The following is a 24,690-nucleotide window of genomic DNA, read 5'->3' on the forward strand; positions in this document are numbered from 1 at the left end:
CGCCAATATCACTCCAAATCAGTGATTTTTCAGTACTCTGTAGTGCTCTTTAAACAGAAATAAGCTGAAGAGTGTGCGATTCACATCGAACAACATTTTTTTTGTCTTAATAATCAGATACCTGTAGAGTTCCAGTATATTAAATATGCAACAATAGAGGGAATCTGGTTGGAGGTCAGTACTTTTTCACGTCACTGTACCTGACTCGGGTTGAGGTTTCTTGTCCCCAACATGCACTATGGTGCTACTGTAGCTACACTGGCTGGTTATGGACACCACACTTTCTGGTTTGTTTGGTACAGGTAGGGGCCGCGAAGTGCCCACTACCGCTGTGGCTGCGTCAGTGGACTTTTTATCTTGATCGTCCAAAGCAGAGAGACCAGACTGATCCTTCAACAAGGATGATTCTGCCAAAGAGAACAGAGAACAGGAACTACTGACAAGGAAGTTGTATTGTAGAAGAGTCTGATAGAGAAGTTTAAAGGGAAGAGTCTGAAAGCCTTAGAAGGCTGTAACTTTGCATGATAAAAAAAGGTAAGAGGTTTGTGTTATTCTTATTTTAGATGATCTGAAGTAGTGCCACATACCATTAGACAGCTGCATGCTGCTGGATCCCTTCTGTTTGTCCTCATCAGAGTTTGAGGACGTGGTGTTAGAGAGAGACTGGCATTTCCTTTTCATGGTGATGGGAACATTACTGCTCTCCAAGTACCTACAGGGATTTTTCAATCACAAAATTAGTATTTATGCTGATAATACCCGATTGTAAAAGTCAAAGACAATCAAGAACTTTAGGAACTCTGTAAAGGTTGAATTTTATAGTAACAATTCTTTCCAATTCCTCCCTGGTAAAACCATGAATGTGGACAGTAACAGAGAAATATGATACAGAGAACTTGCTGAACTTTCTTTGTATCCATTACGTATTACAGGAACATATAAAGTCCCTCTACATGGGATGGGCAATGCTAATGGCTGGCATTTTCTTCTAATGAGTCATCTCTGTACCTGATAACACTGTCCAGGCAGCTGATCTGCTGGTAGGAGTATACAGTCTGATCATTGAAGGCCAGGTCCTCCTGGAAAGAGGCTCTGCTCTCCTCCATAGGTGATCCCGCCTCCTTCCAGTTAACAGGAGCAGCCGAGTCTTTGGGTCGCACCACGGCTTGGCTCTTCTTCTGTACAGACTCTGCAGCAGACAAATTAGGCATTAGTGTCTAAGATTAATATGAAATCACATCATTGTATCAGCGACTGAACAATTTGCAAAAAATTAGCTCTGCAACCTAGCAAATATGCAGATAATTATTCACTGGACTTACTGGCATTGCTTTTTTTGTTGTCTGGCTTTGCCGTCTGCTGCTCTTCTCTCTTCTGAAGATGAATTCCCTTGCAGATTTCTTGAAAAGTTCGCTGGTAATAGACAAACAAGAGTCAATCATTTACAATCTGCTCAGACTTTTCATTCAAAATAATAATACAAGAATATTAAGACTAAATTCATATTAATCTTGGCTAAATTTGTTTCATAATCCTGAGGCAAAAGTGCTGTTACCCTGACCACATGGGTAAGGATTCACTGCAGTGAGCTGTAACAGTGACCTAATTCCCTTCCTTAGTCACTTCTTCGCCATATAATCAAGTGAATAATTTACTTAGTGGTTAGCAGCAACTTGAGGTTCAAGATTCTGAATAGTTTCACTGCCAACTGTTGAATAATCAGACGTCCATAAAGAGAAAGTGAGCATGACTCACTACTCAGTGCTCTTTAGACTACAAGCCACATTTACCTCGTCACACATACAGTGCTTTTTTTCTATACAACTCGAGAGCTTCATATCCCTTACATGCAGGGTAAGACTTGCCAGTGCACCTTGCCAGTGCATGTATTTGGACTGTGTTTGATCTGCGACATGCATGCACACGTGCCTTGTTTTCAAGGCTGCTGAACTCAAACTCGGATGCTAAACTAAAATGTCAAACAATAAATGCAGTGCATGCAGCGTTTAAGAAATAATGCATGTTTGTGGGTTTACTCACAGGTCTGGCTTTGCCCCTCATGTCCTCTTCCTCTTGATGCATCTTGTTGTACGACAGGCTCTCGTTAGAGGAGCCTATTTCAAGAAAGTGGTCGTTGCTGTGCAGACTACCATAGCCGCTGGACCCACTGTTATGAACAGGCTGGTTACATAAAAAACAAGACAAAAGAAAAAGATTAAACAGGAACAAATGAAGAGATTATTTCCAGGGACAGAGAGGACATTGCACCTGCAATAACAGTAACTGTTAATCTCCTTCCCTCGATCAATCCTTAGTCTGTGTAGGGTCTTGAAATGTTGCTCTTTCTTTTACCTTCCAACTGAATTTTTTTCCTTTCAGCTTATAAAATTTATATTAGTTTTGTTTTTTTCCTCACCTGTAGCAGGAGCCGATGGATCTGCTCAGTAATCTCCTGGACGTCAGAGTCCATGGTCTTCACCTCTTTGACGCCTGAGACTGGGCCCATAAAACTGTCTTCATTCACGGGGCCCCTGGTAAACAAGCACATCTTACGTGAAGCAGTTTTGTCATCCAATTAAGAACTTGTTTCTATAATGTCACATATGCCGTGGTCAAATATTAATCTAATATCGATTTAAATGTATGTATCAACTTGTTTAGGTAATAAATACTTACATGCGGACTTTGTGTCTCCCAATAACAAAGGAGACTTTGCGGCTCCAAGGATTGACAAAACTGGACCAGCTGGTGTCTAAGATGATGTACTCTCCATTTCTTGCACAGAACCTGATGGACGAGTGGTCAAACGGTTGGCCTGCACACTGGAGGACTGCAGAGGAAAAACAAACAGATTGAGACAGGCGCTGATTTCCCCTGCTTACACTGGATGTTGATGTTTCTTCTGTCAATTTTGTGTGGGCTCACTCTTTCTGTGAATAGCCAGCATGATCGGGCGGTCACTGGGATGCAGGTGGCAGAGGACTGGGGTGCCAATCAGGTCCTGTGGGAGGTACCCAAGAAGAGGTACTGCCCTGAAACAAAGTGCAGTGTTAGCAGCCAACATCACCAAATGTTTGCACCTTTTTCAGAGATCACTTAGTTTAAATTCAGCAGTAAAAGCATTCTTGGCTTACCTCTCATCCACATCCTGGAACACACAGCTTGGAGAGTGAGTGGTGGTGAAGATCTGCTTGTCTGTTGGAATTCTGGGTGCTTAAGGATAAAAAAATATATACAGATACAGTTCACTTTAATTTCTATAGCACCAAAACACAACGACAGTCTTCTTAACACACTTTTTAAAATTGTATGATGAAGACCTTACGGTGTCAGAGAGAAAACCCCAACAATCTTCAAGAAAAAGGGAAGTTTTAAGTCTAATCTTAAAATTAGAGAGGGTGTTAGTCTTCTAAACGCTGGCTGGGAGTCACTTCCACAGGACAGGAGTCTGAAAGCTGAAGGCTCGGCCTCCCATTCTACTTTCAGAAACTGTAGGAACCACAAGTAAGCCTGCAGTTTGATAGCAAAGTGCTCCATTAGGATATTATTGTACTAATAGGGCTTTTAAGATATGACTGATATCTCGAGACCTTTTATAGGAGGAGAAGAAATTTAAATTCAGCTCTGGATTTAATAGGGAGCCGGTAAAGAGAAGCCAAATTAGGAGAAACATATTCATATTCAATATTTTTACCATCATAGCCAGAGTGGACCCTCTCAGCCAGAAGGAGGCAGCAGAACTGGTCTTCAGTGTGCACTGTATCCTGGACCTTCATCAGGTAAGGCGTCATGCGGAATGGATAGTACTGCAGGTCACCCTCACACTCCTTACCACTGCTGGATATTAGGCAAAAGAGGTAAAGTGAGCCAAACAAAGATGAGACTGGGTACATGAGTCAAGTATGCACAAATACCCTCTAGTTTAATCGCTTTTGGATTTTAGAATCTGAACACATGGGGGCGCTCTGTGGTCATTTTCCACCCATCAGTAAATAGGAGTGAATGTTTGTGTGCACAACTTTAAATAGCTGTTCTGTTTAAGGTTTTAGATCTCTGATGTGACCCCATAAATCAGACCAATACTAAAAAATATAGTTAAATAAAAGAATTCTTTAAAATAAAAGATTTAAAGAATGCTATAGAAGTCTGTGGAACATCCTAACAAATGCTAAGTGTGTTGTTAATATGTAAATGGTCTTTAACGCTGGCCTGGAAAAAGCAGCTGTTTACAGGTTTTTATGCATATGATGTCACAAACTCATTGAAAAAGCATCTAGCCTGGATAGAAAGTATGAATATGAACTAAGAGCAGGTACGAGCAGCAGATGGCCCGACACTGCATTTGACCCAGCACCCACCCACCTGATACGACAGAAAAAGGACTTCTCCTGCATGCAGTCAGGCGGGGACGACTCTGAAATAGGAAGAGAAACGTTTTAATTCAAAAGCAACACGATCCAGCCAAATGGTGGTGAGAGTCTGGTCTCCTGTAGGTGTCCAATGGTTGATTAATTCCATCAATAAACATCCTTTGGAAGCCCAGCCCTGCACTTACTTTAAATGAATTTAAACATACATGGTACACCAGCCAAAATAATTCCAGGCCTAATTGGGAGAAAGAGTAAATGATTTATGGAGTATATTTAGTCTTATTGAGCACTTTGTGTTACAAGCACCATATTCCCCACACACAGGGCTCATCTGGGATTTAAATGCAGGACCTCTAAAAGGGTCTTTGTGCGTAAACAAGATTTAAGGCACCACACTGACTGGTGAAGCTGGCCATTATCCGTTACACAGAGTCTCTCTGGGAAAATTAAATGAAGGGTATTCATTATCCGATTTCAAACTGTGTCTTGGACATTTGCACGTTTTGTTCTTTTGTGGACTTTTAAAAGCTTCCCCATTTGGCAACCCATTATAATTTCCAGATTATGCTTTAACGACTGAGACAGCTCGATCTGTTCCATATAGCTGAGTGAAAAGGGGTAAACATCAGCGGTTTTAAATGGATAACTTGAATCCATTGAACATAAACTTAATAAAGTACCTCTAAGCCTCTTCATTATAGACTCTCAGATGTTTTTCTATTTCTGTGAAGTCTTTATATAGTTCTGGTACTTGTAATGGATGGTCTGACATCATCCTCTTATTACTTGTCTGAATTTAACTTAAACGCTCAAAAGCTAAGCCCTCTTGGATAAACCCATATTTGTACTTATTTGGCTTTTCTTTTGCTATACTGTAACTGTTCTTGAAACTATTGTATTGGAAATCTGTCCTTATATTAACGTTGAAATCCCTTCTGGTGGTCCATAAGAACAATTACTTCAGAGATCTCTGTCGTCACCATACCTGCTCCAGTGCACATGCTCCAGGAGGGCAGGCGATAAGGCGTCGTGAAGCTGTAAAAGACGCTGACATCCTGCGGTGTAAGAAACTCCACAAACTTGGTGTTTCTGAACACATCTCTCTTACAGTTGAGGATGGAGGCAGCCTGGTCAGAAATGTAGACTATCCTTCCAGTGATAAGAGACACGGCAACTGCAAACATATCCTGTTGAAGACATGAAATTGTGGTTTGAGGAAAAAAATAATAATTACAAGACTTTTTCTTTGCATCTTTGTTATTGTTTAAGAGCACAAATCAGTTTTAAAAGCTACTTCAAGATCTTACATTGTTTTTGAGAGTGTACTCAGAGGTGATGCTATCGATCTCCTCTATTGTGTATGAAGACACATCCAGGCCTGAAGGCTGACTGTCATTGGTCATCAGGAGCTGGTAATACTCCTCATTGGCTGAAAGAAGAAATATACACAGAACATTTTTGTCAGAATATGCTCAAAATATAAGCTCAGAGTAGATGAAAACTAGCAAAACTAACAAAATAGTATCAACATAAGACTACCAAGACAGAGCTGATGTAATAGTCTGTAATCCTAAATCTCAGTGCTATGCTGAAATGCGTCGCAAGTAAACATCTGCCCACCCATTAACATCTGCAAGCATTTCAGCAGGAATGAGGTGAGCATTTACAGATCATTACCTGGAAACTGCCTACATAAACATTCCCTCCTGCTCAAAGTTATGCCTTTATTTCTTTTTGGGTTTGGCTTTGAGCAAATTCTGTAAATTGCGCAGAGGACATTCTTGTGGCAGAAATAGGAGTCAAAAGCAAACATTTACACACGAATGTTAAGTGTTTCAATAAAAAAGTAGCTACTAAGAAGGAGGAACAGACCACAGAAACAAGAGGAACTCAGACTGACGCTTTTAGACAGTACACACCTTCCATCTGTTTCACACAGCGAAGTGCATACTTCAGGGTGTTCAGCGTGGTCGACTTGTTATTGTGTCTCTTGTCAGCAGGCAGGTGAAACTTCAGCTCTTTCAGAGTTTTAATCACCTCCTTCTGCGTCTTGGCTTTGGCAGACTCCTCGCTACTGCAAGTTGCACACATACACGCACAGCGGCGAGTCAGACAAGGAGAACAGTCCCTCAGAAAGCGATTAAATAACAGGCACAATAGCTGGTTGTGTTATTATGTAAGGTGTTCTTGTGGCCCAAAGAGTGAGAATGTCCCGTGAAGTGACAAGAAGCTTCTTCAGTTATACAGCAACAGGTGGTGGATTTACCTGCAGCCGCTGGTTGAAGGGTTGTCCTGCTCAGAGCTCAGCAGGCTGAAGGCGTTTGAACTGCTCGGTGGAGATGGACTATGGGAGTTCGAACTGTGTGGGAAAAGAGGACAGGGACAGTTTAGTTTAACACTGCAAATGAAAGTCGACATCATCTTTATTATTAGAGTGCTGGTGTATATGCTTTAAGTGATCTTTTTGTACTGTAAAGGTGGGCCAAACCAACTCATAATTAAATAACTAAACAACAGGAAACTAACTGTAAAAGAGGTGACTTTCTGTGCATATGTTTTATATTTTATATGCACTTCTTGTCAGGGCTCTGTGGGCGGGCAGGTGAAGATGTGGATCCAAGTGCAGGACTTGGAGACGGAAATGTAACTGAAAACCACAGCTTTATTGCTGGCATCAAACAAAACATAAAGTGACCACTGAGACCAAAAACACACAGGCATAATCCGAGGGTACCACGCGACACTGAGCACAGGAAAACAGAGGAAAACACAGGGCTAATATACACAGGGTGGTAATCAGGCAATGGGCAACAGGAGGGAGACACAGCTGGGAGAAATTGGACTAACGAGACAATTTCGTTAACAGAACTGAACACACTCACATGAGACACAGACCTTCACAATAAAACAGGAAACAAGAAACCACTAAACAAAGACGCAGACAGAGAGGCAGACAGACACATGCAACTCAAACAATTCATGAAACAACAAATCCTTAAACACAGATAAACAGAAACATGAAACTAATAATCATCATCATCATCACCACAAGCACTACAAGAGAATAAGAAAACAATCCATAATGCACAAACACACCAAAACTTAACAACTCAAAATACTGGGTCAAACACTTCTAGAGTGATTACATCACCCAAAAGAATATTGGATATCTAATAATAAAATAATAAGTACTCTATACTCAAGTTACCTAACATAATGACATGTAACTCTTATAATAAAGGAACAAGTATACTCAAACTCACAACAGGGTTTTTATACTTGAGCTAAAGAAACCTGCTGTTTTCTGCCTTTGTGAATGTGAATCAGTGATCGGTGTCCCAGCAGCAGCTTCAAAATAGCTGGGTTACAAAAGAAGCTCTCTTCAACTGTAAGTATAGTTAAGGTTGGTTTTCCCTCTGTGGTGACCTTACATAAATCTGCATTGGGAGTGCAGCAAAGGGGTTTGGGTCTTTACATTTCTATATGTATTTTAGTCATTGTTCATGTGGTATCCAACTTTGAACTTAAAATATTTTACTCCTGTAGTATATTAGATCAATCTGTCTCATATGGTTAGGCCAGTTTGTTAAATGCTATTTCTGATTAGAGTTCTGTTTTGTTGACCTTTTAATGTCCCCATTTATTTCTTAAAGAGTCTGTTTGAATTATTATGTATTTTTTTGTATTATTTGTGTCTGATTTTTTACTCATGGTTTCCTTGGTGATGAATTTTCTGTTAGCTCTTGAGTTTCTATTGTGACTTTGTTATTCCTGCCTCAGCATGAGTTCATGTGTTTAGTAGTTATCCTTTGGGTTCATTCCCGTTTTGCTCTGATAGTTGGTCATTTCCTGTGCCCACTTTTATTTTTACTTCCCACCTTATCTCATTGGCTTGATTTCATTCAGCTGTGTCTTGTTGCCCTCCTGTTTCCACTTCCCCGATTACCTCGTTATGCATAAATAGTCATGCCTTCCTCTCAGTCTCTGGCTCAACATCTGTTATGCTTCTCAGTGTGCGGTCCTGTGCACAATTCTGTGATTACTCTGGATAAAACGGTGTGCTTTTTTTCCTCGGTCCGTCTTCTGTATCTTGTGTTAGAGCCCTAATTCTGCACAACCTGATGTCGACTGATGCATCTATACTGTACATGTATGACCCAAGGTGTTAACCTACAAGCTTAACACTACACTAATACAATAAAATCAACAGCGCTCGAGGACACTGACTCACTATCACGCAGCTTACTGTATATAACAAGCTTACCTGGCCAAGAATAGAAATAACCTTTACAAATAGCCTCTCCAAGCACAGGTGAGTCTCTAATTCTGCTAAATATAGACTCCAGCACCCACAGCTGGTTTTAGATTGGACAGCTTGAGCATGTATTAGTGTGTGAGACTTAGAAAGTGTTTTTGAAAGCAGGCTAGATTGCAAAGGAGCACTTACTAAGTCTGTGTGCCACTCTCTGAGCACCGCAGTACATAGTTCATTTTAGTTTCCACATAGATGTTGGCAGTAATTAGAACCTGAGCTGTGTCGCAATTTTATTATTATTCTGAGTTAGCTTCAAATCGTGCTCCATGAAGGACTCAAAGGTATCAAATATTTTCAATGAAAAAAGCTGTCTCTTAATTGGGCTAGGTAATATTGCAATTTCAGTCAGTGCTCAAATTTCCATGCCAATGTAAAAAAGTGAAGCTAATTTTGTGGAAAAAGTACTCAAGTACAAGTATCTCAAAGGTGTAATTAGTTATTTTCCAGTGACACAATATTTGAAATAGACAGCATTGGTGTAAATAATTTACCTAATAACATTTTATTCTTTAGACCCTTGGTGGGTTTTTTGTTTTTGTTTTTTTACTACGACATGCACCTATTACACTTTGATGCTGCATATATATGCATTTTTTTAAACCCTCTTTTTCTGAATGACCTACATATATATATATATATATATATATGTGTGTCAGCTGGTATTGGTCTGTCACAGATTAACTGGTATCACACCACAGTGCAGGCAGCAAGTAACAAATTTCCCACGTGTGGGACTAATAAAGGTTATCTTATCTTATCTTAATCAGTCAATCCTACTATATTTGTATAGTACCTCCAAAGCAGGTAAGTGCAGTTCAAAGTACTTCACAGAAGACTGACGTGGAAATTAAGGCAGGACCAGGAGTAATAAAACCTCACAAATATGATGCAATAATAAATTTAAGAGTAAGCTACCAAAAAGTTCATCTCACCATCATTTTCCCATTTGACTATAACTCTATTAGTATATTATATGCATTAATACATACAAACACAGTATTGTTAATGTTAGGGAATGAAAAAGGAAAATATATAATGTAAATATTTAGTATTTCACCACACTAGTATCTTCAAAAGCAACAATATGTTTCTGTGCAATTTGCAGGCACCAGGACACCAAGCTGTACCAAAGAAAAGGATATCAAAAGGCAGCAAAAAATAAAATAAATGTACTCATTGATACTTTTTTGACCAATTTGATTTAAAGATAAGAGCACCTGTTCTGTTGCAACACTACAAAGTCAGAACATAAACAAAGCAGCCAGTCCACTGCACGTATTAGCCAATAAGCTTGTCTAAAGACTATTAACAGCTGTCTGAGAAACTAACTCACCTGAGCTACAACTCAGCAAGCTACTATGAATAACCTCCTTACCTGACTAAGAATAGAAAACATCTTTACGAACAGCCTCTCCAAACACAAATAGGAGTCTAATCCGGTCAAATATAGCCTTCAGTACTCAGAAATACAACAGCTGGTTTTAGACTGTACAGACTGACCATGTATTTGCGTTGAGCAGCCTAATTCACATTGTGGTAGTAAGTCTGTAGGTCGTTTAAACTAGTTACAATAAGAGCGTGCTCAAAGAGGCTAGTCTGCAGCAGGGACACAAGGTGACAATCAGGGCAATGCCATCCTGTTTAATTAGGAACTGCACAATGACTCTGTGGTTTTCTTATGTTTCACAGACATGAATAAGGCCAGCGTAAGTGGGCCTAAAAGCAGGTTTCAAAATGAACAGTTCTTTACGTGAATGAATATAAGTGGAAAACAACCCCAGTTTGGGCTTTCTGGGCCAAACTGAGCCAATCCTGTTTAAGGTTCAGAGTATTAATGGAAAAAGAAGTCACATTTCTGCAGCAGGTGTTAAAACAGATTTATCTGCATGTTTGTTTAAAATGTAACATAATGGTCCAAAACCACAGAACTGTATTTTCTACTATGTGCATACTGGCAAAAGTTAATTCAGATGAAATGTCAATTTTTAATCATTTCACCCTTTTATTACCAAAGAAAAGGATATCAAAAGGCAGCAAAAAAGTAGTTGCTGAATAACTAACAGCCAAACTATTGTCAAAAATGACTAATTTAAATCTGGCCACCGTTAAATTAATTGTTTTAACAGGTCAAAGTCACAAACATAATCAAGTTTAGTGATTACAGATTAGGCAGCTGCAAAGAAGCAACTCACATGTTCTACTAGGTAAACTAACTGCTTGACAACTCAGTCCTGTGGCTTGGAGGAGATCAAAATAATGGCTTCAGTTACCGATCGGAAAGGGCAGCAAGGTAAAGTGATGAAAATATTACAAGTGTGGTGTCCACTTTAATGGATGATCATTTTTCTTTAGGTGGGTCTTTGCTGGGATGCAATGGTAAACACCATGTACTCTTAGTAACAGGTTGTAGTGGGTGGTGTTACCTCATACAGACTTATTTAAAACTACTACTTTCTGTACAGGCTTTGTTCTCCCTACCTTTTATGAGGTTTTCTTCCAGGTGTTCTGACCTCCTCCCACAGGCTAAACATTTTAGGCTAATTTGTGATTGTAAATTGGCTGTAGGTGTGAAAGTGAGCATGTGTGATTGTCTGGATCTCTGTGTTAGACCAGGGGAGTACCATGTCTCATCTCACTCAAAGTGATCTGGGACAGGCTCCAGATGAACACACAGTGAGAGGGAGAGACAGAGCAAACAGTATCCTGGCAAAGGCAGAGAGGAAGAAAGGGACAGAGAGCGAGAGAGGAGAAAGCAACCCAGAGGAAGCAGAGATCGTAACTTGGAGTATGGATCATTAAATTCCACAATTAACTTAAACTTCAACATGTTTATTATTAATTAGTTTTTGGGAGTGATTTAATGCCCACTGCCCATGGGTACAAAGAGACTGATATTAGTTTTCCTACAAACACTGGGGCATATTGGCATTTGTGTGCTAGTTTAGCTCACTGGGTAGAGCAGATGACCTATATTCTGTAAGGCTAACGCAGAGACCTTGGGTTGAATCTGCTATTTGCGGTGTCTTTTCTGGCTCTTTCTTCCAGCTTTTCTGTCCTTTCTCCACAGTCATATCTCAAAGAAGGCTAAAAAGTTCAAGATAAATATGTATAAACTGTCAAATATCAGTGGTGCACTGCACTGTATCCGCTATGCGATACTGACTCACCTGAACTATAACTCGGCAAGCTGCTATGAATAACCTCATCACTTGGCTAAGAATAGAAAACATATTATTTACAAAGAGTCTGTCCAAACACGATTAGAGCCCAATTCTGTCAAACATTGCCTTCGGAAATGCAACAGCTGGTTTTAGACTGTACAGAGTGACCATGCGTTAGTGTCGACACGCTGATTCACAATGTGGCTCTAACTCTGAGTTATTTCAATTAGTTAAAAAAAAAAAAGAGGCTCAAAGAGACTTTAATTTTTACACTGTGCACCAGAGACAGGAGGTGATGATCAGGGTGAGGCGGTCTTGTTTAAACTGCAGAGCGACAAGTTTTTATGCGCATTTGAGAGACATAAATAACCCAGGGAAGCCATAACACAGGTAAGTTTACACTGCAGTGCGCTTAAAAACAGTGGCTCATTCTCTACGACGACTATAAAGCTATATGAACTATATGAATAGTGAGAAAAGACAACAAGAAATGTGACTTAAAATTTTGATTTTCTTTTTTAGGGAGTTGATTAAAATAGCAGTGTACGAGTGATATCCAGTTCTGGCACTACATGGTAATTATTTCTACAGAGGAGTATGCAGACGTGACGCACGTACTCCTACACAGAGAGTGATTGTAGGGATGCAATTTTCTATTCAAAGCCTTTTGTCAAACAGTTATTCATTCACTGATAGCTGTGCAGATTCTTTATATAGTTAAACTATTTACTCCAAAGAAATATATTTTAGACCCATTTCTGACTGACTTCTTCTTTGGAGTACTGATGGAAAGTAAATATCTTTACAAACGGAGATTTTTAACCTTTTTATGTCTAAAATCCTGCATACATACATGGAAACACCTGTCCACACTAAGCGATAAATACTTATAAAATATATCTTTTATATCTTTCATATTGGTGCATTTTGATACATGTCCTACACATTTGATGCACTGTGATCCAGAGTTGTTAAAGACTAAAACGTGAACCTGTTTCTTACTTTGGACTTTCCCTTCCTTCAAATCTGCGTGCTGGCTTATCTCTGTATGTCTGGTAGATATAAATCTCGACAGAAATGTTAAAAGCTGAAGAACTGGTGGCAGTCACCCACGCTCGCTAAGATGTGGGGCTGTTAACTGAGTTATATCAGCCGACAAAGATTTACTTTTTCTCAGAAGACATTTTGACTTGTCGCAGGAGAAAAAGGACAGGTGACATAACAGTGGCTCTTCTGGATTTGGCTGTACGAATAATTTCACACCTATGCTTTTAAAGGTCAAATGTCTGCTCCTACTCTAACACATATAACACTATTACTTGAAGTACATTCCCCTCCTTGCTTCACTCTCAAGCATCACAGGTGGATAAAGTGGGATATTAAAGGGGAAAATTGAAGGATACTCCTGCAGGTCTCACAACATGAAACTGTCTAACAGACCAGTGATGGACCTGAGCCTGGAGCTACAGGCTCAGAGAGAGTATAGTGTGTATTTATTCATTAACTGCTTTTACTTTTGTCCCCTTTTCATTAATTTTTTGCTTCAGTGTATTAGAAGCATGATTTGACTTGAGTTCTTACTCTTTACACAAAATATGGGGTGAAATACCAGCCACTTAAGTAGGTGCACATGATAACCTGCCTGTTCGTGCAAATATCTAATCAGCCAATCACCAGTTCAAAGCTTTAGACATGCAGACATGGTCAAGATAATCTGCAGAGGTTCAAAGCAAACATCACAAAGTGGAAAAAAGGTGTTGTAAGTGACTTTAAATGTGGCATGATTGTTAGTTAGGCTGGTCTGAGTATTACAGAAACTGCTGATCAGCTGGGATTTTTCCACACAATCATCTCTAGAGTTTACAGATAATGGTCAAAAAAGAGAAAATAATCAGTGAGCAGCAGATCTCTGAGTGAAAATTGTTGGTTGATGTCAGAGGACGGCTTCAGCAGATAGGAAGGCAACTATAACTCAAATAAGCACTCATTACCAAGGTATGAAGGCGAATGAATGCACAACACGCTGAACTTTGAAGCAGATTGGTTACAGCAGCAGGTTGCACTCCTGTCAGCTAAGAATGAGAAACTGAGACTCAAATTTGCACGAGGTCACCAAAATTGAACAGAAGGAAAACGACTCCCAGTCTGACAAGTCTCCATTTCTGCTGAGACATTCAGATGATTGGGCCATAATTTGGAGTAAACAAGTGAAACATGAAAGCATGGATCCATCCTGCCTTGTATCAGCGAATCAGGCTGCTGACGGTAAATTGTGGGGAATATTTCCTTGGTACACTTTTGGCTGCTTAGCATCAACTGAGTATCATTTAAATACCACAGCCAACCTGAATACACAAAGCTGAAATCATCTCACACTGGTTTCTTGAACGTAACAATAAGTTCACTGTACTCAAACGACGTCCACAATCACCAGATCTTAGTGCGATAGAGCACCTTTGGTAAGTTGGTATCCATATCATGGATGTGAGGCTGACAACTCTGCAGCAAATGTGTGATGCCGCCGTGTCACTAAGGACCAAAATGTCCAACCCCCTTTTGTCACTTAAATTTTGCTATTTAAATGAGGAAGGTGAATGAGAAAGAGCAACAGATGCAGGTAGCAAGGTACTAAACACAGAGAAAGACGGAGTATTTTTTAGATGCTGAGGGAAAAAAATAGCAAAAAAACTGGTACAAAAGGTTAAAAGTTCAAATAAAGAGAGCGGCGTGAGTAAGAAGAGGGAGGAAAAAAAAGTAATAGCATTTTTTGAGGGAGGGAGCTATTGCGTGCGAGGCGCATATGGACAGGAAGAGGAGCGGTTTTTAAACAAATAAAAAAAAAAAACTCCATAGTGAAAAGATCAAGTGAGGTAAGCCAGTCAAGGCTGAAAGTGAGGCAGTATAACGTCAATGCCTTCCACTTGGCCGGCGCCACCCAGTAAACAAAGACAAACATTTTGTTGCCATAGAAATGTCAAGGAGCTGGCGAGCATGACACAACCCATCTGCTATTTTTTCCACTGCTGTAGTCATGCCTTGGGCAGGCTGCACTGCGTCTGAACATTTTTTAAATCATGATGAAGTCACGTCTGCACGGTTGTGGAGAGGCAGGGGATTTTAAATTTTTTTCGTACTTTAGTCATTTAAAGTTTTCTTTGAGAAATGCCGTAACCAACAACTCTTCAGATACTAAGGCTGTGATGTGACTGAACATTAAGTTAAACTTTAAGGTGTGCCGTGGACAGTAAGCAAACATTAACTCTCACTCAGAGTGAGAAAAGTGAACATTAGAACACATCTGTAAACATAAATCCAGAAAAACACACAGCATGCTACCCTTTAAATTCTCGTGAGGATCATCTTTAAACATAAAGCTGAAACCACCTCACAATTCATGAAAATAGCCTTTATAATTAAACACTAACCACACAGCATCACAGTACAAGTGTTTGCATTTCAACCTGTTTACTCCAGAACGAACAGAAGCGTGGAGCACATGGACATATCTTGCCAAAACATGTTTTTTGTGTGTCCTACATAGAAATCAGCTCATGTTTATCAAGTTGGATTCTTTTATAAAAAGTGCAAAAAACAGACACCAACTGCTCCTAGTATGACTCACTTCTATGCAATGTGAGCTGGCAATGAGATCTAGTTTAGGGAGTGAGAACATGTTTGCGGTGACACTAAATAATGTCAAATTAATCCTCATTTGGCAAAAGTCCCAACGTAACATTTTATGACAAACAGGATGTGTACAATTACATTTCAATTGGGCTTCTGGGGCGAAGAGCACGACAGCCATCACTGAAGCCTTGGTTCACTCACTCATCTACATGCATTAGCCAATGGGGGCGGATGCATCAGCCGCTGCTAACTGCATTTATTATGACTGTGACATGTTGATGGTCAATTTTTATGCCGATTGTTGTCACTCATTAGCAAAGGGCAAACGTAACTACGTAAGAGGAAAAAGGAAAAAGGAAAGAGCATAAATAACCCAGCACAGTTTTTCCCATGAGGAAAGCTGGTGTTATCTTCGGATTGGCATTTTTGGCATTTTCTTTTTTATCTAATGGGGTCTTGAAAAAACATTTATCAGCTGCTACGGTAATTTGTAAGCACAGACACAGACTGCTGTGATCATTCTTTTTGTTGAACTACCTGCAGATTCCCGAGATAGCAACCTCGGGTCTTGACCCCATTTATTATCTCCTACTGCTGGCTTGTCAGACCAGCCAAAGACTTGTCAAAGACGCAGTACTTTGGTTGATTGTCTGTATGTGCTACTATGCAAAGACGAAGCGCAACCCTCATAATGGTTTTATCATTCCCACAACCACCACTGACCTCTTATTGCTCTCAGAGGATTCAAGCAGTGCCGAGTCCTTGCTGTTGCCGGTGGAGCTTCCCATCGACTCGTGGCCGTTGCTGTCGTTTCCATGACTTTCATTGCCGTGGCTTTCATTGCCGTGTGATTCGGTCCCACTCCCGCTCGATCCGCTACTCTTCATCTCCACATCCTCCTCGGGTAGTGACCGAGAGCGAGCGTTCTTGCGATGGTTGTCTGGTGAAGCGGGAGGGTCCTGATCGCTGCTGTCGCTGCCCTCAGAAGGGAGGCCCAGGTCAGGCCTACCTTGGCTGAAGGCACCCATACGGTGCAGCTGTGCCATGGAGCTGCACCCTGAGTCCCCCCTTGGGATAGAATTGCATGAAGTGGACGCTCTGCAACTCGAGGCTCCATCCTGATCTTCCAAACCTGGGAAGCAGTAGGGCTTGGAGTCTGAATCTTCTGACATCAGGAGATCTACACAGGCCTTGTTCCAGGTTAGTTTACTAGATGATAAAAAAAAAACCCAATTACCCCATTTTTACAAGGGTAATAGCCGAGGGAAATAAAGAAGAAGTGGACTGATCTGCGGAGAGAAAGAGAGTACACATGTTAGTAATGAAGTAAAACTTGTCCATTCCACATTTTATGACTGCATTATATGTAAATAAATGGGTAATATATGATGGAATGAAGTGATAGTGGAAAAAAAAACCCTGAGTCAACTAAGTTTTGATGTGCTATTATATTATTGTTAATGCCAACAGAAATTGAATTCAATAGATGCCTGGGTGAAGCAAGGTCAGTCAAACACATGCTTGCGAGATTGGTCAGGATTACTCCAAACCATACGCAATTTGCATTTAATTAGTCAAAACATAAAGAACCCACCAGCATTTCATTTGCAGACAACAACAACATATTTTTAGAAAGTCTTTGAGACACAAATCAATGCTGCGCCCATCATTCAAAAAGCTGTCTCGTCGTTGTCTGGTATGAAATCAGAGCACATTGTGCTCTTTGACCCCTGACCTGTGAAGAGCCCTGCAGATTCTTCTCTGATGTACTGTAAAAATGGCTCTGTGGTACAGACAGCGTGGCCTTTAAGAACAGCAGGCCTGTCCCATGTGAGCCCACCAACCCTTTCAAAGGATCTTTCACTCTGGGACACATGAAACACCAGACAAGCTGAATGCCATCATACACTGCAGGCCAACAGTGAAGGGGCTTTGGCCTGTTTTCTGTGGTTTTTTGACAAACTGTGCAAAATCTGTGCTCTTTTAAATAATGATGCAGTACAAAAGCCAGATTCCCAAATACTGGTGGTTGGAATTACTTCTGGTTACAGTAAGTGACGCAGAGCTCGGTGAGAACATCAACAGTGTCGTGTTTGGAGTAAACAAGAAAAAGGCCATGGTGATGGCTATGATCAGAAGAAGCGGCTAAAAGTTTTTTCCCTCAACAGGCCGTTTCTGGAAATTGATTTATCAGCAGCGAAACTCTTTCTAAAGGGCAGCACTTTGAATCACAGCTAAAGACTGGAAATTTACAAGAGAATTTGCACAGTCAAATCAGTCAGGTGAGAACCTTTGTGAGAGTCACGTGTATGACATGTGCAAGACCAAATGGTATAAAAGGCAGATTAAAAAGGCAGTATGTGCTGCTTCACTCTGTAATGATACAGAATTAAACTAATTACGCACAGTGATGCAGTGTAACCCATGGTTTGTATGATTGCTTTGGTGTGCAAGTACTTTTCACTAAACTAAGTTCAAATATTGTTTTTTTTTTCCTTTTAGTCAAAGAAAGATGAATGTTCCCAAAACATATATTCAAACTTGAGATTTACAGTCATTCAAATAAAATCTTATCAGTCACTCAGTTCTGTTTCTGGGCAGCATGTTGAAGTTAAAGCCACACTGTGCCCGTGTTTAACCTCTAGTCTTGGATGCCTTCCAGGAATAATCTCCCTCGTCACTAGAATGCCTTTCCCCAGCCGTGCAATGGAAAATGTCTATATTCTCCTCAGCCTGAAGACACACGGCAGCTCTATGCCCTCCTTAAGTCACTAAGCCCGGAAGCAGAAGTGGATTTAGCCTCACAGAGTTAGCTTTTCAACGTCAAGCCCATAGAAGTGCAACGACTTTTACGTAGGCAGGTGTTTGGATGTCACTAATGTTTGTTGTCTATTGATCTGGTAATGACCTGTTTGAAAGGTGTGTGTGTGTACAGTATGTGACAAAAAAGTTGCTGGCTTGACAAAAATGTGTTTTTCATGTTGTTTCTGATGGGTTTTTAAAACTGCAGATTTGTCCTACTTTCTACTCACGTTGCACCTGATCGATAAGTTCGACCATCATCTGTTTGTCTTTTACTTAAAATAGAACACAGGTCAAATTAGACAGAATGACTGACAAGAATTGAGCAAGCGCAGAGGGATTTGATACTTTTCTTAAAGCACGATACAACTAAAAACACAAGGACCACACAAGCAGCGCGACTCAGTTTCTCAAATTCACACAAAAATATTATTAAAGATACAAAAAAAAGAAAAGAAAACAGAAAAATTTGGCTCATTGAGCAGTTTAGAGTTCAAGGCGAAGGTTGCAACACTGACCTCTTGACTTTGCATTAAAAACGTTATCACTTACTAAACTTTTATTGCATGTGTGCACGTGATTGTCTGCAAATCGGGCTGGCCCACCGATTGCGCAACATCACACAGTCATCCTTACTTTGTCAAGGGTACTGAGGTATTTGCATTAATAATGAGCAGCTCTGTTGGCCTTTTCAAATGGCAGAAAGCAATTGGCAGTCAGCAGCCTGCATATCCCTGACATGCTGTGAAGTAGGCATATTCTCTCTGTGAACTGGGTCAACGTACAGCCAAATAATAGGGACAATTAAGGGACAAGTGAGCAACTTGTGTTGTAGTTTTTAGACTGCTTGGCAAGCTTAACTGGAGCAGTGAGTTTGGCAATGACTTGTCATCGCTGCAAAGTGAGATGAGCTTTGTGGCTTTTTTTCAGTCTTTCCTTTCACACAAAAAGTCCATCATGATGCACATCGGACATTATAAATGAAAGAGTTTGTTAAACCCAACATAGTGTACATACTGAACATTCTTCACTGACCGCTGACCAGTTCGTTTTAGTTAAATGGATGGGGTTTTTTGCAGGCGCTGCTGCAGAAGCAAAAAATGCAAAAGCAAGTCTGGTCCAAAGTTGAAGAGCTGACTGGCAATGTTTCTAACAGTCACAAAGTCCAGGAGTTCGCACTGGTTGCCAACTACCTACCAAACATTGACCTCTATCGCTCATTATCATGCCAGTTGGCTCAATACCAGCAGACAGTCGGTTGAGAAAGATACTAAGAGAGACGGTTACCAAACACGAGCAGGATCAGATACTTAGAAAAGCTAAGAGAGAGAAAGTTCATCCATCCTCAAAAATATTCTCCTTGGACTAGATGGACTGCTTTAACTGTCTGTTCTTCACTTTGTTAGGTATTCAACTGCTTCTTAATGCAAATATCTAATCAGCCAATAACATAAGAGAAGTTCGATGCATACCGGCGTGTCGACATCGTCAAGACAACCTGCTGAAGTTCAAACTGAGCATCAGAATTGGGGAGCAAAGGTGATTTAAGTGACTTTGAGCATAACACATTGTTGGCGCCAGACTGACTGCTCAAGGATTTGCAGATAGTGGTCAAAAAGCAGACAGTTTCCAGTGAGCTGCAGTTATCTGGGTGAAAATACCTTGCTGATGCCAAAGCTCAGAGGGAAATGGCCAGACTGCTTTGAGCTGGTTTGGAAGGCAACAGTAGCTCAAATAACAACTTGTTACAACCAAAGTATACAGAAGAGTAGTCATGAAGTCAATGGGCTACAGCAGCAGAAGAGCACACTGAACACCACTCCTGTCATCTAAGAGCAGAAACTGAGGTGGTGGTGTAAAGAATGTGAAAGCATTTTTGTTTTTGTTTGCTTTTTGGATCAAGGCCCCCATAAAATACACTCCATCAAATTCTTATTTGGATGGAAGGCTAAGAATGTGAACAGAGACCTGTCACATGTCTGAAAGTAGGCTACATAGTACATGATGGTCCAGCAATGACAATCCAAGCTACTCTGGCAACACTGAGAAGTTTATGTAATTTATTGCTCTACACTACACTATTTTGTTTATGGAAGCTGAGGACTTACTCAAAATAGATCCCCCTCTCTAATTTTTATTTGCGTAAAAGACAATTAACAAGAAAGAGTCAATAAACCCATGCAATAAAAGTCATTAACGGTGGTTCATTTTCAGCATTTACTCTTGGCCTACCACCTGTTAATCGTTTCTCAAAAAAGCCCATGGATGTCCGTTTCTTCTCTGTAGTCAAGGTTACCCGAGGCCACTTCAGCATTTTTGATTGTTCCTTTTTTCCTGTCATTAACTGGGTCTTTTCCATCCAGTTGAGCTGCCAAGGAAGCAGAGGAGAGAACGAAATGGATTTCCTGTTGCCCATTAAGAAACTAATCATCATTTTTAACTGGGTAAGCTCGCAGGGACCTTGACTCATACTCGTCCCTCACGTGACATTTGTGCAGGGTTATCTTTTGGTTATCTTTCACCAGCTTTGCATAATCAATACACACAGGCAGTGACACTATTAAGCTTGAGTTACAATGCAGTTCTTGTCAAAGGAAGCGGTCAGGAAGCCTTTATATCCTCCACTGAGGTAAGCAGACGAGGTAACAGGTGACAAACAAGGTAAGATCAGAAACATAACGCAATTACAGCCTCTGTATTAGCAAATCTTCGCCAACACTTTCAATCCATTTAATGCAATCAGATTCTTCCGGGAACACGATGCTCACTTGGCCTTTCTGAATCTTCAAGGACAAAATGTCCCATTTAGAGCTTAAAACATTAAAACTAAGGTTGTAATTAAGGTGGCAAATTAAGATTTGATTACATGTGTTCAGCCCCCTGAATCTATTCATCGCTCTAGTCGTCACCGCAGTTTTCCTAGACGGCTGGAAAAACAGACTGTCTGCAACATATTTCCAGATAACCTTGGTCCTTCTTAGAGTTTTTTTCTGTTTTGTTGCTGGTCTTATTCAGAGTTACCAGAAATATTAAAACCTCCTGCTGCTGACTTAAAAAAAAACCCAACAGACTCATTGTTTAAAAAGTCAAAACTCTTCCAACCTGAGATCCTAACAATAAGACTTAATAAGATCCACTATGTTAGGTACAAATGTCACCGTACTGGTAATACACTGTGAGTACCAGCTGACTTCCAGATGTTTTAACTGCTACCTATACAGGAACCTGAGATTATATCATAATAACTCTCACCAAAAAAAACAAACCATATTACCCATTCCTTACTGCATATTGCATGCTAGACTTGAAATTGAATATGAAAAAGTCCATAAGATCAAAAATGCTCTAGCTTTACAAACAGCTCCATATCAAGCTGTAATTTTATTTCATAACATTCATTGATACTCTGTGCCATCTGCTCACTACGTTCCCCTTTGTGTGATTTTTATGTAATTCATCTTTTCTAGGGGAAATAACCAGCACCAGATTACAAAACTGTGCCAAATGAAAGACGTTCTAAGGATTCATTCATAATTAATCTTTACACACCACAACTGGATAATTAATATGTTTATTACACTTTAATTGGACTCAAAACAACTCGTATAACTGCACAGAAGTAGCTGCAGATTTATGTGCATCGTGCAGAAGGAGTCCATTACATTTCCATTATTATCACACAGGCAGTGTTTCTCAAAGTGTTTCTGGCACTCTGCCCCCCTCATGATGTCTGAGAACCTCAGATTCATGGGGTTGCCCTTGAAACAATGATGCAATAATGACTTTAGAAGCTTAATATAAAAAATAAACACCACTTCAAGATATTTGTCCAATGATTTGTTTTTGTAGGCAAAGTTCTTACACCATCATTTGTGTTACCACAAAATTTAACTGCATGTTTAAATTAGCAGATGGAGGCTGAAAAGCCTAATTTATAAACTACCTATAAGTACTAAAAGAGAGGCTAAAGGATTTAGTCTCAAGGAGTCTGAAGTCTTATGGATTTAATGTGGGGGTTTCCACCAGTGTGTGAATGGTGTGTCTTGCACACTTTAATATGATGGTATGTTTTTACTTTAGCGTCTCAGTTCTTACATGCATGCAAAAAAGTGCAAAACAATGACTTGTATGCACCATGACTCCACTCACGTGCAGACATGACTGCAGTCGCTCTTTGGGATTATTTCATAATTCCCTGACCTACATCTGTCCTTGATGACAGCTCAAAAACTTGCGGTAAATAAGACTCGCAGTGCGCGCGCGCACACCTGCAGAGACCACCTAAGACTTTCTTTGCTGTAGACCACCAGAGTCCAAGCAGAAAATTCCAACTATTTTCAGCACGACTGCATCAAAACTGCTGCACGTTTGCTTTGGCACCTTTCCCTTAGACTGTCCTACAGCACTGTGTGCTTTAAGATGTTTTTAACTATTTATCATAACAATAAACTCCGAGTGACATATGGTTAAAAAAAAGAGAAAGAAATCTGCAAATTCATCTCCTGCTCCACTGCGATTGTGGGCAGGGAGTGCTGTGCCAAGGCAACCGTTCTTATTGCAACAGTAAAACAAAAATGCATAAATGAGATCTCCACTGAGCCCTATTTGCGTCACTCATCTTTCTCCTCCCTCCTCAGTCACAAAGGGCAAGGTGAATACACCCAAATTAAGCCTTCCACGCAGACACTTCTTCCATTAATTATGATCTACATTTGCATGCCGCATTTTGACTTGTCTTTATCCTCTTTTAGCAAAATTAAAAATCAGCATTTACTTTGTTTTCTCTCCAGTCTCCCTTGTAAGGACTTCTGTTGCTGCTGCTGCTGTTGAAGATGAATGAATGCTTTCATATAAGGATTGTCTCACTGTAGCGAATACCAGCAGCCTGACTCTGCCTATTCAGAAAAGCGTGGCGCACAGCCCAGAGGTTTTCTAATAGGAACTGCGTGTGAACTTCTGCCATGTGCTGCTGCAGTAGCCTCTTTATGTAAGTCGTCAGGAGTTTTCATGTGTCAGTGACACTACAAACAGTGCGCCATATGCGACTCTGCCATCGCTGCCCTATGCATCTCCGCCGCTGTGAAATACCTGCCAGATTAAACCCTTATGTTAAAGGTCCTCTGAGCGCAGGCCACCACCGGTATTTCACCTTAAAGTGCGGCGAGTTTCGTTCCGCTCCCGCTGTTACATAGGCACAGCTGGTGTCCCGTTGGAGTCTCCTGACCCCCACGGCAACACACATTTATGCAACTTTCACCTCCCGCGATCCCACAGCAGAGCCTTTTTACACATTCAGAGCACAGCTGGATAAAAGTGGAGTCGGCTTCACCCCTACACGTTCTACAACCCGGAGAAGCGCTGCAGCGTCTTACGCACCAAAGAAAGATAGAAAAGAGAAACTCCCACCAACCTGACAGAAGGCTGATCGTCTTTAGCTCCGGGTGTCTCCGGGAAATAAAGGCTGGCCTCTGGTGTAGTTCTGCGGTTGGATCCGTGCTGCGATGATTAGCGGGTCCCGACAGCCCTGCGTTCGTCTCTCAGCGATGCCCTCTACCCCGTCCTGATTCCCACTCACACCGGGACTCTGCCCTGGATCTCCAGCGCTGGCAATGACCTCATTTCGACAGCCATCCTCCAGCTCCTTCGCTCATTGGCCCACGAACCTGTCGGTCTCTACGTCACAGCGCTCGCATCGAATCAGCGCCAGCCGCCCCCTCACGGGCGGGGCTCCAACCGCCGCTCCGCACTGTGATTGGTCCCCCCTTATGCCACTCCTTTTATATAAGTGTGTCACCGCTTTCACGTGGAAACCCACGGCTACTGCCGGCGTGAGAGAAGCGAGAGCAAATCACTACGACGCAGCTGCCGGTGAATGAAGCAGTGGCGATGGTTGGCTCACAGCGGCTCAGAGCGGCCGACTGTTATCTAAACGGTTATACAAGTGTGCGTATGACCAATGTGGCTGAAGTGCGCAGTCATTCGCCTAAGCAGAAAAGTTCCTTGACTCTCCTAAAATAATGTGATATAACCCAAGATCTCATTGATCGCGGCTGTTACCTAATTACAGTCACCCTTACATAAAAAAGTGGGAACTTGTCGCTGAAGCTGCTTCTAAGATATGTCGTAACACAGAACTGTGCAAAATCATCTGACGATGACGTATCAAGATATAAAGGCAGGTTTTGTTCTTTTTTTGTATTTGTTTGTTTTTGTTTTTCCTGTTTGCAGACTAGTCACATAACTCAAGCAGTAAAATTAAATAATAAATGATAATTATATTTTGGTGTGACCACCGTTCCTCTCAGAGTTGTCGTTCCTTCAGGTAGGCATACACACAGGTCTCTTCACTTCTGTCTCTTCATATAATGACAGGATGATGTTGAGGTCAGGGCTCTTTGGGGAGGCACACTCTCTG

General features: G+C 40.9%; 1 protein-coding gene across 4 annotated transcripts in view; it reads right to left on the reverse strand.

Annotated features, from left to right (window-relative positions):
* Positions 1-23,886, reverse strand: part of per2 (period circadian clock 2) — a 33,394-nt gene extending 9,508 nt beyond the window's left edge. Inside the window, exons 1-17 of one of the 4 annotated variants that reach the window (XM_082512137.1) lie at positions 23,686-23,886; positions 16,197-16,762; positions 6,637-6,729; positions 6,290-6,444; positions 5,678-5,799; positions 5,356-5,557; positions 4,363-4,414; positions 3,695-3,837; positions 3,135-3,213; positions 2,926-3,032; positions 2,677-2,830; positions 2,417-2,531; positions 2,041-2,181; positions 1,323-1,413; positions 1,009-1,189; positions 588-712; positions 201-407 (exon numbers count right to left, since the gene is read on the reverse strand). In XM_082512137.1, coding sequence (XP_082368263.1) covers positions 201-407; positions 588-712; positions 1,009-1,189; positions 1,323-1,413; positions 2,041-2,181; positions 2,417-2,531; positions 2,677-2,830; positions 2,926-3,032; positions 3,135-3,213; positions 3,695-3,837; positions 4,363-4,414; positions 5,356-5,557; positions 5,678-5,799; positions 6,290-6,444; positions 6,637-6,729; positions 16,197-16,645 — 2,416 coding nt within the window. In that variant the 5' untranslated portion in view covers positions 16,646-16,762; positions 23,686-23,886. Of the gene's footprint in view, positions 1-200; positions 408-587; positions 713-1,008; positions 1,190-1,322; positions 1,414-2,040; positions 2,182-2,416; positions 2,532-2,676; positions 2,831-2,925; positions 3,033-3,134; positions 3,214-3,694; positions 3,838-4,362; positions 4,415-5,355; positions 5,558-5,677; positions 5,800-6,289; positions 6,445-6,636; positions 6,730-6,896; positions 7,119-16,196; positions 16,763-23,685 lie in introns of those variants that run through there. The other 3 variants (XM_082512138.1, XM_082512139.1, XM_082512140.1) reach the window with 3 other exon arrangements.
* Positions 23,887-24,690: the final 804 nt, after the last annotated feature.

This window comes from Aulonocara stuartgranti (genome assembly GCF_965226115.1).
Source record: "Aulonocara stuartgranti genome assembly, chromosome: 18".
NCBI lineage: Eukaryota > Metazoa > Chordata > Actinopteri > Cichliformes > Cichlidae > Aulonocara > Aulonocara stuartgranti.